At 48.3% G+C, this 15309-nt stretch overlaps 1 protein-coding gene across 2 annotated transcripts in view; it reads left to right on the top strand.

Moving 5' to 3' along the window:
• The first annotated feature begins 13701 nt into the window (after window positions 1–13701).
• Slc22a4 (solute carrier family 22 member 4) overlaps window positions 13702–15309 on the top strand; it is a 47418-nt gene continuing 45810 nt past the window's right edge. For both annotated transcript variants that reach the window (XM_047555803.1, XM_047555802.1), the window contains exon 1: window positions 13702–14270. In XM_047555803.1, coding sequence (XP_047411759.1) covers window positions 13878–14270 — 393 coding nt within the window. In that variant the 5' untranslated portion in view covers window positions 13702–13877. The remainder of the gene's footprint in view (window positions 14271–15309) is intronic.

Genomic DNA, 15309 nt, shown 5'->3' with positions numbered 1-15309 from the left:
CTTCTGTGAGGGAGCACTGCTCAGGGTGGTGGGCAGGTGCCTCCAAAGAAGTGAGACCAAGATAGTGGAGCTGGAGTTCTTGGCCCCAGATCTGCAAGTGACCTGGGCTCCTCCTTCCCAGCCCTGTTTTCCTTCCTCTTCATGCACTTTGAGTCCCCACATGGCTTCTGGCCCATGTACACCTGCACCTGGACACATGTACACTCAATCACTAAGTCATTCCCTGAGGCCACCCTGCTATAGGGCGGGACATTGGAAGAATACACCCTTCTCTCCCGCCTAGCCTCTCCCTTGGACTTGGTCTCAGCCCCACCTGGTCATAGACCCAACTGGAGTCCAACTGGCAGGCAAGGAAGCCATTAGCAGTAGAAGCAGCTGAGAAAGTCCTGGGAGCCACTGGCATAGGCTCCCACCCTTCATCCACACTCGCCCACAGAAACTCAGCTCCCCACTTGCACCCCCAGGGCAGACCCACCAGCTCTGGATGCTCACCTTAATCCTGGGACTAACACCCAAATGAGCCATTCCCAGGACATCAGCTCTCCCAAAGCCAAGAGCTCCAGCCCTGTGGACTGTGGGTCCTGCCAGGGCATCCTGGTGGGAGGTGAGTAGGATGGAGTGGGGCCCAGAGCTGCCAGCCTGATTTGTCCATTTCCCTACTTCAAGGTCCAGTCTCTTCCCAATCTCCTGGGCTCTTCTTCTGCCCAGGGTCCCAAGATGGGCCTAAGTGTGGTGGACCATGGAAAGTTTGGGACAGATCTTTGTGAGACAGGTCCGTGTAGCTCACAGACCCAGTTGAGAGACAGTCAGATCCAGGATCCCCAACTCAGGACCCCAGCCTACAGAGCTCCGACCCATTTACTGTTGCCGCTCCTGGGATGAGGGGGCCTTTAAGGGCCTTGGAAGCAGAGAAAAGGACCTCATCCTGTCCCTCCTCACCCTAACCATCTGGTCCTACCTTTCACTGTGTCTAGGGTTCTGCCTCCTAAGCATTGCTGGGACCCATCCTAGGACAGCTGAAGGACTCCCTCCTTTGCTTCTACCCTTCCCTGGCCCCCAGGGTGTTGGCCTGGCATTTAAAGCTTCTCTGACCTCAGGCCACTGACTGCTTTCTCTCGCCTCCTCTGATGGTTCACCATTCCCTGAGCCATCTGCCTTTCCTATACCTCAGACCATCTCTCAAGCTCAAAGGCCTTTTCTTTTTTCTTCTTCATCAAGGAAACTCTTATACTCACTCTTCAAGGGTCAGCTCCACTGTCCCCTCCGCAAGAGCAATGCTGAGCCTTCCTAACCCCAGGTGGTCTGTAGTGCACTTCCACTTGTCTTCTGCCCCTCCCCTTCAGGTAGGGCTTCCTGCACAGTCTGTTTTCTTCTTGGTTGGAGCCTAGCCTAGACCTACTACTGTCCTGCCCAGACCAGGCACAGGGAGGTGCAGGGCTCCTGGGGCCACCCTTACTCTTACACACACACCCCTTACCTCCTACCACCTTCTTCCTCACCTCCCATTCCAGGTTTCTGCAAGCATATGTCCTCAGCCCTCCAGGGGAAGCTAGTCTTCCTCCTGCATCCTCAACCTCAATTCATTCAATTAAATATTTACTAAAAACCTACAATGTGCCAGGCATTGTGCTACCCTAGGAAAACATTTTGAACAAACAAAATATAAGTACAGACTATAAGCAGGGCTGTGAGTGAAATAAAGAGGATGCTACTGTAGAGGATAAGGGATTGCTTCATATAAGGAACCTGGAAAGACCTCTTAGATCAGGTGACATCTGAGCAGAGACCTGAGTGCTGGTGAGGGTGCATCTGTGTGGCTGTGAGGGGAAACTGCATTCCAGGCAAAGGCCCTGGGCAGGGCAGGGGAAGGAAGTGTGTGTTTGCTGTGTTCCAAGAGCAGCCCAAAGTGGCTGGAGTGGTAGACAAGGTCAGAGAGACATGGGGGTGGGAAGGATAACCATGCTGACCCTGGCAAGTCTTGGTAAGGACTTTGGCTTTTACTCTGAGATGGAAGCCAGAGGAGTGGCATGACCTGGACTTACGTTTTAACCAGAATCACTGTGGTTGCTGGAAGAGAATAGACAGTAAAGGGCAAAGGTGGAAGCAGGAAGAGCTCAGCTAGCAGGCCTCATGCATTCATCCCTAACTAATTCCTAACTAGCCCACTTCCCTGGGCCTCCAGTCCAAGCTGTGCTCATCCCCTGCCCAGGGAAGTGTGACAGCTGTGCCTGGCCGTCCTGTCTCCTCTCTGCCCCTCAATCCTTTCTCCACATAATAGCAAAGAGAGGTGTTGTAAAAAATAATTTTTTTTTTTTTTTTTTTTTAAAAAGAGAGAGGTATTGTAAATGCAGTGCTATGACACTCTGTCTGTTAAGGCTTCCCTAGCTTCTCACTGATCTTAGCACAAAGTCTAAACTCCCAATCTCTGCTCACAAAGCCCCAGGAGTCCAGCCCTCTGGATCTCTATTGACCCCCTAGCTGGGGCCCCCATAATTCAGTGGTGCTGATTTCTACGTTCAACCTCAAGTCCTCCACCAGACTCGCTCTTGCAGGCCTCCATGCCCCTCCAAGGAAGTTGAAACAGAAACAGTTCTTCCTTCTTGTTCTCTGAGTGACAGAAAAGCTTTATTACTCCCAGAGAGCCAAAGAAAAGGCCAGGGCAGGAGGAGCCCAGATGCTTCATACCAACCCTCCCTTCCTGGACAAGGCCCCAGCCCCTCAGGTGAGCACTAGCTCAGTCCTCAGTTCACAGCTGGCCATCAGCTGAGTTGGGGTGGGAATGTTGTGATCTGCACCATTATGCCCAGAAGTCTGGCCTATGAGCCCAGAGGGCCACCCTGCCCCACCTGGAGAGCGCGCTGCCTCTCCCTTCACTTCTAGGTCCTTTGGTTCAGCTATGCACACTCTGGTGATGCTCTGAACAGTTCATTCTTAACCAGGGTGACAGCTTCTTGTCTTTGTGTCCCAGGCCAACCCCCTGACTTGCTCTGCACAATTCTGGGTAATTTCCCATCTTGTCATTTTCCTTCATTAATCTGTGTTTCTCACACTCTTCTCTCAGCACCTCTGAATGGAGACAGAACATGTAAAAAGATTTGACGGTAGTAGAGGGTTCTCTGTTAGAAGCAAGAACTGTCCCCTATGTCTCTCTACCACAACTGGGAAGCTAAATCTCAACCCCCACAGAACTAGACTTCATCTAGAGTCTGGCATGGGCCCATGTGTGGCTCTAAGGCAGACCAGAAATCCAGGACAGGCTACCAGAGACCCGATGGTCCTGAAGGGCCTGGGATCAGCCTTGGACATGTGTGCTCAGAAACCTCACTATCCAGCCAGTGAGTGGGTCTGTCTTCCTGTCAGATGGGAGAGCCAAGCTCTAAGGATGATACCCCCAAGTCCCATTCCAGCTTCCTCACTGACAACTGCAGAAATGGATGGAGGGACACTCCACTGCTCTCCAGGGCATCTTCACTGGAAGCTGGAGCACGGCCATAGTCCCAGATGAAGGGAAGCCCCGTGGATAATAAGTGTAATGAAGCGAAAGTATCCCAGGCCCTCCTTTCCAAGCTTAGTGAACTGATATAATCCTTCTCTAAGCCTCGTATCGACCTGAAAGGACATATGGTTATTATTACCATTTTATGGATGATCTCAGGAAGGCTGACAAACTTGCCAATGTCACACATTCCCTAGCTAATCTCAATGTCAAGGGCAACCAGGACAACTGCATGGGCCTGTTTTCCAGGGAGAGTGCTGCATGCCCTTTTAATGGTCTAATGACACTGATTGGGCCACTTCAGAGAGGAGCACACTTGTCTCTCCTTAGTAGTCACCAAAATGACTAGAGTGAGGTTCAGTCTCCTGACTCCTCACACAGGCCTGGGCTCCCAACCATCCCTGGGGCATGGAACATAGACGCTAGACTCAGTTAAGGAGACACAAAGAGCCTGTGTTGCTAATAATACCTGAGATAATCAACTTAAAAGGAAGAATGGTTTATTTGGGCTCATGGTTTCAGAGTTTTCAGTCCATGGTCACTTGGTCCTATTGCTTTGGGGCTGTGGCAGCACAATAAATCACGACAGGAGCACATGGTAGAGGAGGCCTGTTCTCCTCATGGCATCAAGGAAGCAACTAGAGACAGGAAGGGATCCAGGTCCCAGTATCCTCTTCAAGGGCACATTCCCAGTGACCTAATTTCCTCCCACTAGGAGCCATCACCTCTCAGTAGTGCCAGGGCTAGGGAATACGCCTTTAACACCTGGTCTTTGGGGACATTCAGGACCCACACTACAGCAGCTTCGAAGCTTTGGGTTTGAGTGTAGACGAGGCTGGTGCCCCACCAACTCTGGTGTGAAAGAACACACCTCCACATCTGCTGGACTTGCTCCTGGGGTCCTCAGTGGTTCCTGGAACTGCTGAGAGACAGATTGGAGTGGCCTTTTCCCAGCCCTCGGGCTGTCTTTGCCTGCCTCATCTCCCACAGCAAGATTTCTGAGTGGGGGCAGTCTCAGTCCTGGTCTTCCTACGTAATGAACCTTCTCTGTGAGTCTTCCTGTTTACTCTCCTGCCAGCCTGAGGCACCAGCCTCCAAGGTTCTGTCCTTCTCCCTTCATTCCTCTCCAGATGCTCATTCTCCAGAAAGCCTTGGGTTAATTGGGTTGCCTAATAGCTAGACCCCTTCCAAACAGAAGGGCTTTCAGCTCAGTCCCACTGGATTTGGTCTGGGCTAACAGGGATCAGGCACCACCCTGGTCCAGCCATGGGGCAGCTTCTGCCATACAGACTAAGTCTTAAGTACATCGTTCTGCTAGGGCTCCACCCTGGTTTGTCTACTTCCCAGCACCTGCAGTCACATCTACAGCAGATTTCTGTTTATCCCTGCCTGATGAGCAGCTTCCCAATGGTGGTAGAGGGACATAGGGGGCAGTTCTCTAACCCTGCATGCAACCAAGAATCCTGACAGTCTCTGCTCCCTGATAACATTGTCCATGCCCCAGGATTCAGGAACTCTGCAGTTATGATTACTTCCAAACATGTATCTCCAGCTCAGGCTTCTGACTGAACTCCCACTAGATATCTCTACCCAGATGTCCCTAAGACACTTCATACTCAAAATATCTAAAACTTACCTCATCATCTTCTCTACAACCTACTTCTCCTCCTATGCCCCCATCTCAGATAATAGATCATCACTCACCCACCACTCAGTCCCCCCAAAACTAGGCATTTCCCCTGCCTCCAGCCTCCCTCACCCCTGCCTCCAATCGGTCACCAAAATCCATCCTTGCCTCCTCCTTAAAAGTTCTAGAATCCATCTATCTCTTGGCCACCACCATCATCACCCACTTAGATACCTACAACAGTCTCCTCCCTCATATCTCTATTTCCACTCTAGTTCCTCCCTTGGATTCTCAACAGAGAGATCTTGATAGAACACACATCTTATCAGATGCTACTCTGACTCTCATTCATATTTGAATTAAATCAAAACCCATTAGATGACTAAGAATTTTTAAAGTCAAGCATGTTATAATGTTTGCCAACCTTTCCAACCTCTTGATTTCCCCCACCGCTGGTTGAGTGCCCACAGGAGCAGGTGTATGGATTGGATTGCTTCTGTGCCAGGAGGTAGCCCTGCATTATTAACTCCAGGCCTCCTTGTCTAGAACAGAGTCAGGAGTGGGACCTATAGATGAGGTTGCTGGGGTCCTGCCTTCCTTATGATCCTGGCAGCACCCAAAAAGGGGCACACAGGCTACACCCTCTGTGGTCATATATATGACTTCCATGCTTGCAGCTTCAGATCCTCCAGGTCTATTGTTCACCCAGCCATCAATGTGGATACCAGCTACTCCAGGGTGGCATGACTCAGCTGTATTGCTTGCTTCTCACTCTCTGCTCCTGGCTTCTAGGAATGCAGGTATGGAACACCTACAGAATCCCACTGGGCTCTTACACATGTACAATCTGGAGGTGTGGGCGAGTTAACCCCTGATGAGGAAAACTTTAAACCAGGGAGGATAGAAACCTATAGAGGAATGTTCCCTATGTCTCAGCTTTAAGCAGACATTTCTAAAACCAATTCCCTTGTTTCCCACAGCTGTGAACAATCTGGCACTGCCCCCTTATATTGGCTTCCCTTCTTCCCTGCTTTACTCTCCCCAGTCACTTACTCCTGTTCCCTTAGATCCATTCCCAAATAAACCACATACACACCAACCCTTGACATAAGCTCTGCTTTCAGGAGAGATTTCAGAGTAACACAGTTGATATCAGGAGTTGGCCCTGGAAGGCAGGCTGCAAGGAAGGGATTCTAGAACTGGAGCACTCACCTTTCAAACTGAGACGAGGACCTCACTCATTTTTAAATGAGATGACAATAACCCCAGACATCCCTGAGTATCACTTCCCAAGTCTCTTGTCCATGGCAGATTAGAATGAGATGCAAGCAGAAAGTGAATCATTGGTTTGTTTCAGTGTTTTTTAACCAGTGGACATTCTACCTCCTCCCCAGGGGGCATTTAGCAATGTCTGGAGACATTTTTTAATGTAAATTTATTTTTTAACCGATACTTAAAAACATAGAAATTGTACATTGGAGACATTTTTTATTACCCTAAGTAGGGGAGCATGCTACTGGAGTCTAATGGATAGAGGCCAGAAATGCTGCTGAACAGACTAAAGGTCACAGGACAGTCCCCCACAACAAAGAATTTCTGGCCCCAAATTGCCAAAGTGGCAAAGTTGAGAAGGAGTGATTATGGTACTTAGAATATATGAGAACATGGTGATCATAAGGATGGAGGAAGTACAGTGGCTTTGGTAATTGCTTTAGAAACCTTGAAAATAAATGACAGACTCAAGATAACCAACTATTAAATCGAAGCACACTGTGAAAGCCAGAGTCCTCCAGGGCAGCTTGAAAGTACTTTATCTCCTGCAGCCACAGGGCAAACTGTCCTGGAAATCAAGTCCAGGTTTTAATTGGAAGGGCAGGAGAAACACAAAAAAGCTCTGTGCACGGCCTTGATGGTTCTCCCATTATGAAGATATGGCCTGAATAGGAAGTGTAGAAACCCCAGAGCATAAAATAAGGACATATGGGACATTAATGTGAGAATTTTGAATTTCTGGATTGCTCTAAATCTTCAAGGCCAACAGTAGCAGCTGATCTCCCTTGCGATAGGAAATGAGTCAATCCTTGCCTGGAATCCCTGCCAATACTCTTCCTGAGACAAGTGGCACCAAAGATGATGCTTATTCTCCTAAAGATCCCCACCCACCTCCTCTCATTACCTCCAGATCAATAACCAGGGTTAGTGGGGAAATATAGTCCCTGATCTATAAGGAAACACCATACACACTGAAAAAAATTATAGGACTTATGTTCTGGCAGGAACTGGGGTAACGCTGTGTGACTTATCCACCTAGAAGCACTCTTATTGTGGGGTGATTAGCAATCAAGCAAGGTTACATAAAATCTCATACGCTCTAAGGTGGCTCTTTGAAACCTAGACACAATCAGGATCTATAGAAAGAAGGTGGAGATGACAGAACTTTTTTAGAGTATTGAAGGAGTCAGAAGGCTCGTGGGATGGAATGTTTATCGTAGATATCACACAAGACCAGAGAGCCTCCCATCAGACTACATTCCAGGGAAAGTCCAAAGGATGCTCCTTTCAGTAAGGCAACACAAAATTCAAAGGTGTGGGATCCTTAGTGTCAGTGGGGATGGCAAGATTCTGGAATAGAAGGGGCTAAATGGTAACACTTGATCAACAGAGGTAGAGCAGATGTAATTACCAAAAAACCAAAGTGGCAACCAGAGTGCTTTGACTCATAGGGTCTGTCTGTGGCAACAGCTAGCAGACCACAATTTTCCCCAGAGTTAAACACATTAGCAGATGACCAAGCAACTCTCGACTGTATAAGAATCAGACCCTCCAAATCAAGAGCCAGTGAACAGAAGCAGATGGTTGCTACTACAATGAAAGATAGTATTTCCTTATAAATTTTCCAGATCTAAATCAGTTCTCAGGTTCGTAGCTTACTGATTTAAAGGAAGGCCAAGTCTCTTTCTGGAAGAACTATTCAATGCTATCAAAAGTATGCATGATAATTATTTCTCCAGTCACTTCCCATAAGGGATCTGTAGCTTTTTACTACAGTAACTCTGGCTGCAGAGGCGGGGCAGAGAATCAGACCTTTTAAGGGCTGTGGAGTAGAGCAAGAACTGGCATCAATGCTGGTGGGGGATGAAGTTCGGAGCTCAGCCAGGTGTGGTGGTGCACACTTGCATCCCAGTGACTTAGAAGGTTGAGGCAGGAGGATCTCAAGTTCAAGGTCAGCCTCAGCAACTTAGTGAGACCCTATCTCAAAATAAAAAGGGCTGGGAGCAGAGCTCAGTGTGTTCAATCCCCTGTACCCCTGTGTTCAATACTGGTGCCACAATTAATAAATAAATAAATATATATATTATTCCAATGAGTCCAATGAGTTTGAAGTCCAATGAGTCTGAAGATCCACAATGTATTACCCTGGTCCCTAAGTGAATAACAGGGATAGATACACTTAGCAGTCAGCAGAACTCTTAACATTTACTCTCTGTCCTATTAAGAACCATTGTGATATGAAGGGCTTGATGAAAGAAAACTTCTGAGATGTCTGTCGTTAATGTAATCGTAAAAGCCAAAGGGTGAAAGGAAATTTTCCATCCCTATAACAAAATAATTCAAATAATTAATTTATAAAGAGAAAACATTTATTTTTGCTCATAGTTTTGGAGGTACCTGCCCATGATCAATTGGATCTGTCGTTTGGGGCCTGTAGCAAGGCAGCACCTTATGGTGGAAGTACATGACAGACCAAACCCTTTGACACCAGAAGCCAGGAAGCCAAAGAGAAAGAGAAAGGTACAAGGATCCCATTATCCCCTTTGAGGGCATGTCCCCAGTGATCCAAATGCCTCCTCCCAGTTCCCACCTCCTAAAAGTCCTACCACCTCCCAATAGGGCCATCCTGGGCACCAAGACTTTATTTAACACATGGGCCTTTTGGAGACATTTAAGATCAAAACCACAGAATGGGGGGAAGAGGTAAGGGAAGTTAACCAGTTAACAGCTGTAAGGAAACCAACAAAATGACTATTTATATTAAAACGCTGGTTTAAATTCTATCACTGTCAACTAGGAGTGGCTTTGTTATAGCAGCAAGCATGCCCGGGCATGCTCTTGTGCTCCCATGTGATCCTGTTATAATGCAGTAAGGAGGACCTTACCAGATGGCAATGTCTTGATAGTATACTTCCCAGTCTCCATAATTGTGAGAAATAAATTTCTCTATAAATTACTTAATCTGTGGTACTGTTATAGCAGCACAAAAACGGACTAGACAGGGATCAAAAGTTGCTTGTTTTTATGTGAGAACAATGGCAGTACACATACATTCTCTTGACCCTGGACTATGTTAATTTCACTCTCTGATATAGTATTTGCTGACTTTGACTGTCTCAGTTGTCCACAGTGGACACCATGGTAGTTCACTATATTCATGACATAATGCTAATTTGTCCTAGTGAGCAAGAATAACCACATATTTTAGATGCCCTAGTAAGACACATGCATGCCAAAGGATGGAGACACAAAGTATGAACAACCTATACCAGTGAAGCTTTCTCCTACCTTTTTATTCTAGAAAACTTAAACGTATATAGAAGTAGACAAACTAACCGGGCATAGTGGTGCACACCTGTAATTCCAATGACTCAGGAACTTGAGGCATAAAGATTGCAAGTTTAAAGCCAGTCTCAACAACTTTGTAAGGCCCTAAGTAACTAAGCGAAACCCTGTTTCTAAATAAAATACAAAAAGGGCTGGGGACGTGGCTCAGTGGTTAAGCACCCCTAGGCTCAATCCCTGGAACCAAATTTAGTAAAACGAGCCCCTAGATCCACTTTCATGGCCAATCTTATTTCATCTATATCCTCATTCACTTCTTCCATCCCAAATTATTTTGAAACCAATTGGTGAAGTCAGGAATGCAGGAGTCTAGAGTGCACTAGATTATCCCCTGGAAAGTAAAAACAGGGGTTGTGCCCTACCCTTTGAACATAGTGCTTGGTGAATTCCTACTCCAACTCATTAATTGGGAAGGCTCACAGCTTTGAGTGAAGCCCAGAGTAAGAGAAAGCTCTACAATGTATCCAACTCTGGTAAAGGCTTCCGTGCCATTTGGTCCATATAATGCGACAGATTCAAGGATACTAGGTAGAGTCTCTGATGAGCTTTAACAAAATAGTTTCAGTACAGATCTCTAGAATTCTGGAACAAGATCATGCCTATAACTGGTCATGGTGGCACCTGCCTGTAATTCCAGCAACTCAGGAGCCTGAAGCAGAAGAATCACAAGTTCAAAGCTAGACTTAGCAACTTAGACTCTGTCTCAAAATAAAAAATAAAAAGGGTCAGGGATGTAGCTCAGTGGTTGAGTGCCTCTGGATTCAATCCCCTCTACCAAAAACAAACAAACCAACCATACCTCTGACGCAGACAGTTACTTGACTTTTGAAAAGCAGCTACTTGATTCCAGTAAAAGCTAAGAACCTGGCAATGGAGCATCAAGAATTTATGTAACCAGAGATGCCCAGTATGAGCTGGGTATTGCCAGATTCTATCAAGTCATAATATCAGGCAGGCTCATTAACAATCCACCATATAACAGACATGGTAAATTCAAGATCTGGACTAAACAGGTCAATAGGGTGCATGTAAGTCAAAAATAACTTGACTCAGATGGCTCAGATGCTACGATACCTACCTCAGCTATACCAACACCTGTCTCAGCTCAACCCTGTTAGAAGGTTTTCTGCAACTAATTGATGAAGGGAAAAATACTCAGCCCTGACTCATAGATAGGTTAGCATGATACATTGATAATAGTCAAAAAATGGATTGTTATTCCAACAAGCTCCATTTAGGATGTAGCCCTCTAAACTGGTGAAGGGAAATCCTTCCAACAGGCTAAGCCGTAAGCAATGCACTGTTCATTCATGTTGCACATAGGGCAAGACTATTTGATTTACACATACTTATGAACAATGGCAAATAGCTCTCAGCTCTCACTCGTGTGCAACTTGGGAAATGCAGGGGAGTGGATGAATGGAGACAGAACTAGAAAACAAGTGCCTCCTCATTCTAGATGGCTCTTTAGAAGGCCCAGTGGAGCTGGGCGTGGTTGCACACTTATAATCCCAGCCACTCAGAAGACTGAGGCAGGAGGACTGCAAACAAATAAACAACAACAACAAATTCAAAGACGGTCCCAGGGGAATGAAACCTGGGTCACTCATAGCAATGAGAGTTAGACAAGCCTGAGACAAATGAAAAGAGAGAGGCATTTGTATTGTGCTGGTGAAAAAGGTAAAAGAGTCACCAAGATATTCAATAATTAAGGTAAATATCTGAGCCAGACACAGGCACGCACCTGTAGTCCCAGCTACATGGGAGGAAGGGTCACTTGAGCCCAGGAGTTCAATACAAGCAGGGGCAACATGGTAAAGCCCTGTCTCAAAAATAAATAAATAAATTAGTAATGATAATATTCTAATGTAAAATTGTAAAAAATCAAAACTAGTGCAGAAATTCTATATGAACACAATATCTATCTATCTATAATGTATAATTTTTTTGTACTGAGAATTGAACCCAGGGGTGCTTTACCACTGAGCTACATTCCCACCCCTTTTTATTTTTCGTTTTGAGACAGGATCCCGCTCAGTTGCTTAGGGCTTTGCTAAGTTGCTGAGGCTGGCCTGGAACTTGTGATCCTTCTGCCTCAGCCTCCTGAGTTGCTGGGATGACAGGTGTGCACCACCAAGCCTGGTTCACAATATCAAAATTGTAAGACACGATTGGTATTGCTAATTTTTCTTTCAGCTTCAGGTTCCAAGAGGGCTCGTCTGCACAACATTGTTATTACTCCTGGTCACTGCCAATGACCAGCTCAATTTCACAGTCTTATGTTGATTTTATCTCCTTTGCAGTTCACTTTCCCCAGTTCCTCAGATTTGTTTTCCAGGGATTACGACTCAAAATAAACTACCTCACTTAAGTTCTTGTCTCAGGCTTTGCTTTATTATTTGAATTTGAGGTGGAGGACTGAAACCCAAGCCAAGTAAGGTAACAACTTACTAGTCAAAGGATGTTTTTTTAAATTAAACAGAATTTATTAATAATTTCACTGCATTAATAGGCATGAATCAGTTATCTTGACACATTAGGATATAGGGTCTAAATGTTGCAGATAAGGAAACTGAGGTTCCAAGGCGGTGGGATGTCAGCACAAGAGGAGGGATCAGATCTGAGGCTACAAAAAAGAGGCAGAAGTGTCCCTCGACTTCTCAAGGAGGGGGTGGAGAAGCAAATCCATTTCTGCAAAAATATCCAGAGGTGACCTCTTTCGCCTGTCAATCTGAGGCTGGCCTGGAACTTGTGATCCTTCTGCCTCAGCCTCCTGAGTTGCTGGGATGACAGGTGTGCACCACCATGCCTGGTGTCAATCTGAACTACCTCTTGAAACCCAGGACTCAGACTCCAGTCCAGGCTATCTCACACAACAGCGGAAGAGTATAGACCTGGGCACTGAGCAGAACCTGCTCCTCTCAAAACAAATAAACAAACAAACAAACAAACAAACAAACCGTCTCCTCTTTGGTTACTCTGCCAGATATGGGCGCCAAAACGAACGGCTCTGGCTCCTCTTCCTTCCCTCCCTCCCTAAATTCGTGGAATGGGGGCAGGCTGTTCTGCAAACAGAAGACCTTCCAGTTCAAGAAGGTCCTGGCAACCTGCCCCAATAAGGGGCCCTGGGGGCGTGGGCAGGGGAGGGCAAGGAGATGAATATCCGAACTCGGTCGTGGGGACAGCGACGTCTCCATCACTATACTCTCGAAATGGGTCAGAATCTGCCTTGAAGTCTTCTGTAGAGCCCCCTGGAAGACTTAGGGACAACACTGGGGCAACCCAGCAGCCCTTATCCCCATCCTCTTTGGTTCAGGGCGAATCTCTGGTCCAATGTGACCTTGTTCATCCCTCGCAGGCTCTGGGCCTGTTACCCCTTTTCAAGGTGAGGCTCATGGCGCTTCTCTGGGCTCCACCGGTTGGCGACTGACTCGAGCCTCCTAAGACGGGTGAAAAGTGAGCCTCCGTCAGCTGATGCCAGTCACTTGAGCCGGGTGGCAGACGAGAGCGCGCCCTCCTGTCACCCCTGCCGCCCGCAAAAGTTTCCAGGGAGCTCAGACTTCGCTGATTCGCGGGTCCGCGCCCCGCTAGGCCGCCGAAGTCCCAGACTCTTCACTGGGACAGGGGAAGGACTCCTGACCTGGGCTAGGCCTGGCACCACGCCGACAGAGAAGCTCTTAAAGACCTCACTCTCAGACTTAGGCCTCTCCCTTTCGATCCGCCCTCCCACGTGGGACTGGGGGTCGGGAAGTCAATGATCCGGGCTCGCCAAGCACTACCTGGTGCCCCAGCGCAGCACTTGCTCACTGGTCCGCAGGGGGCACAGCAGATCCTGGCCTCACAGCCCCTAGGTTACTGTAGGACTGGCCGCGTCGCGCAGCACTGGGCGGAGTCAGCGGGGAGCCCCGCCCGGCCCGCCCGCAGCCCATCCCTCTCCGCGAGCAGCTGGGGATGGGGGTGTGGTCCTGAAACAGTAGTCTCCCAGCTCTGGGGATCCAACGCCTGCAGCCCAATTTCCCCAAGTCGTCCTGTGCCCCGGAACGTTCTGACATCCTCAGGAAAGGCCCGGGACGCGCGGCGCAGTCCCGAGAACGCTCTTATCACCTGGTTGCAAGCTGCGTAGCAGCGGCGGGGAGCATGAGGGACTACGAGGAGGTGACCGCCTTCCTGGGCGAGTGGGGACCCTTCCAGCGCCTCATCTTCTTCCTGCTCAGCGCCAGCATCATCCCCAATGGATTTAATGGTATGTCAGTCGTGTTCCTGGCGGGGACCCCGGAGCACCACTGCCGGGTGCCGGACACCGCGAACCTGAGCAGCGCGTGGCGCAACCACAGTATCCCGCTGCTGCTGCAGGACGACCGCGAGGTGCCCCACAGCTGCCGCCGCTACCGCCTGGCCACCATCGCCAACTTTTCGTCGCTCGGATTGGAACCAGTGCGCGATGTAGACCTGGAGCAGCTGGAGCAGGAGAGCTGCCTGGATGGCTGGGAATTCAGCCAGGACGTCTACCTGTCCACCATCGTGACCGAGGTGGGTGGCAGCCCCCCGCCCCGACCGAGGCCGGGTACTGGGAATGGAGCAATCCTCCATTTGCGTCAGCCCCGCTTGAGACTCGCTGGCAATGTCTGAGTCAGCGCCCCCTCTCCCTTAAACCTGCCTGGTATGCTACTAGATTATGCTTCTGGCAACAGGTAGGCAATTCAAGAGTGCAGGACTCACTGTAGGCTCATTCCTGAAGCGTTTCTGTCCAGTATGGAGAGAGCAGAGAAGGGAGTGTTGTCACTAACTGTCTTTTCCTTTCTGAGTTTCACAACAGATGAAGTTATTTCCTAAGAGCCTAGATACTGTCCTGGGGAGGCCCAGCTCCAAACTGCCCTGATTTACAGCCTACATTACTTTCTTGACAAGGATGAGAGCAGGGGTGTGGAGGAGTCTGCTGAGCCCAGGAGCGCACACAGAGAAGGGCTCCTATCCTGAGGAGGGTCCTTGATGCTGATTGGGCACAAGGAACCAGAAGAGCTAGAAGCCTACCCTCAAGGCACTCAGGGATAGGCTCACAGAGACTTCTCTGAGCATAGTGCCAGTTGGTGGGCAGGGGCTCCAGCCTCTGTCACTAGCCCCTCAGTATCAGAAGTGGTTTGGGAGCAGGTTCTGTTTCAGAAGTCAGGACGTACATGCACATCCCCACTGTGTTTCCTGCTGCGCATCTATTGAGGACCAGGAGATGCTAGGTCAGGTCATACCCTCCTTCTGAGAAGAGCATTCCCACAGACTAATTTCCTGCTGTTAATCAGGCGCCTAGGATTCCCTGCTTCTAGACCTCATCTGCTTTATGTTTCTCTCAAGAAAAAAGAAACAGTGACTTCTGCTATGGCCTCTGTTATCCTTTTCCCTCAGTACAGTGTGGCAATCATTAGATAATAAGTCGGGCCCTGTGCTGGGCCCTAGGGTGTAGACAACTGGGGCATGAACCCTACCTTCCACACTCAGATGCCCACAGGGTACGCTGGCTATGGTATAAAGAAGACTAACAACCTTGGCTAGCGATGGGGTTCTGGAGCATGGCCTG

Source organism: Sciurus carolinensis, chromosome 6 (assembly GCF_902686445.1).
Source record: "Sciurus carolinensis chromosome 6, mSciCar1.2, whole genome shotgun sequence".
NCBI lineage: Eukaryota > Metazoa > Chordata > Mammalia > Rodentia > Sciuridae > Sciurus > Sciurus carolinensis.
This window is presented reverse-complemented; position numbering and strand designations above follow the sequence as displayed.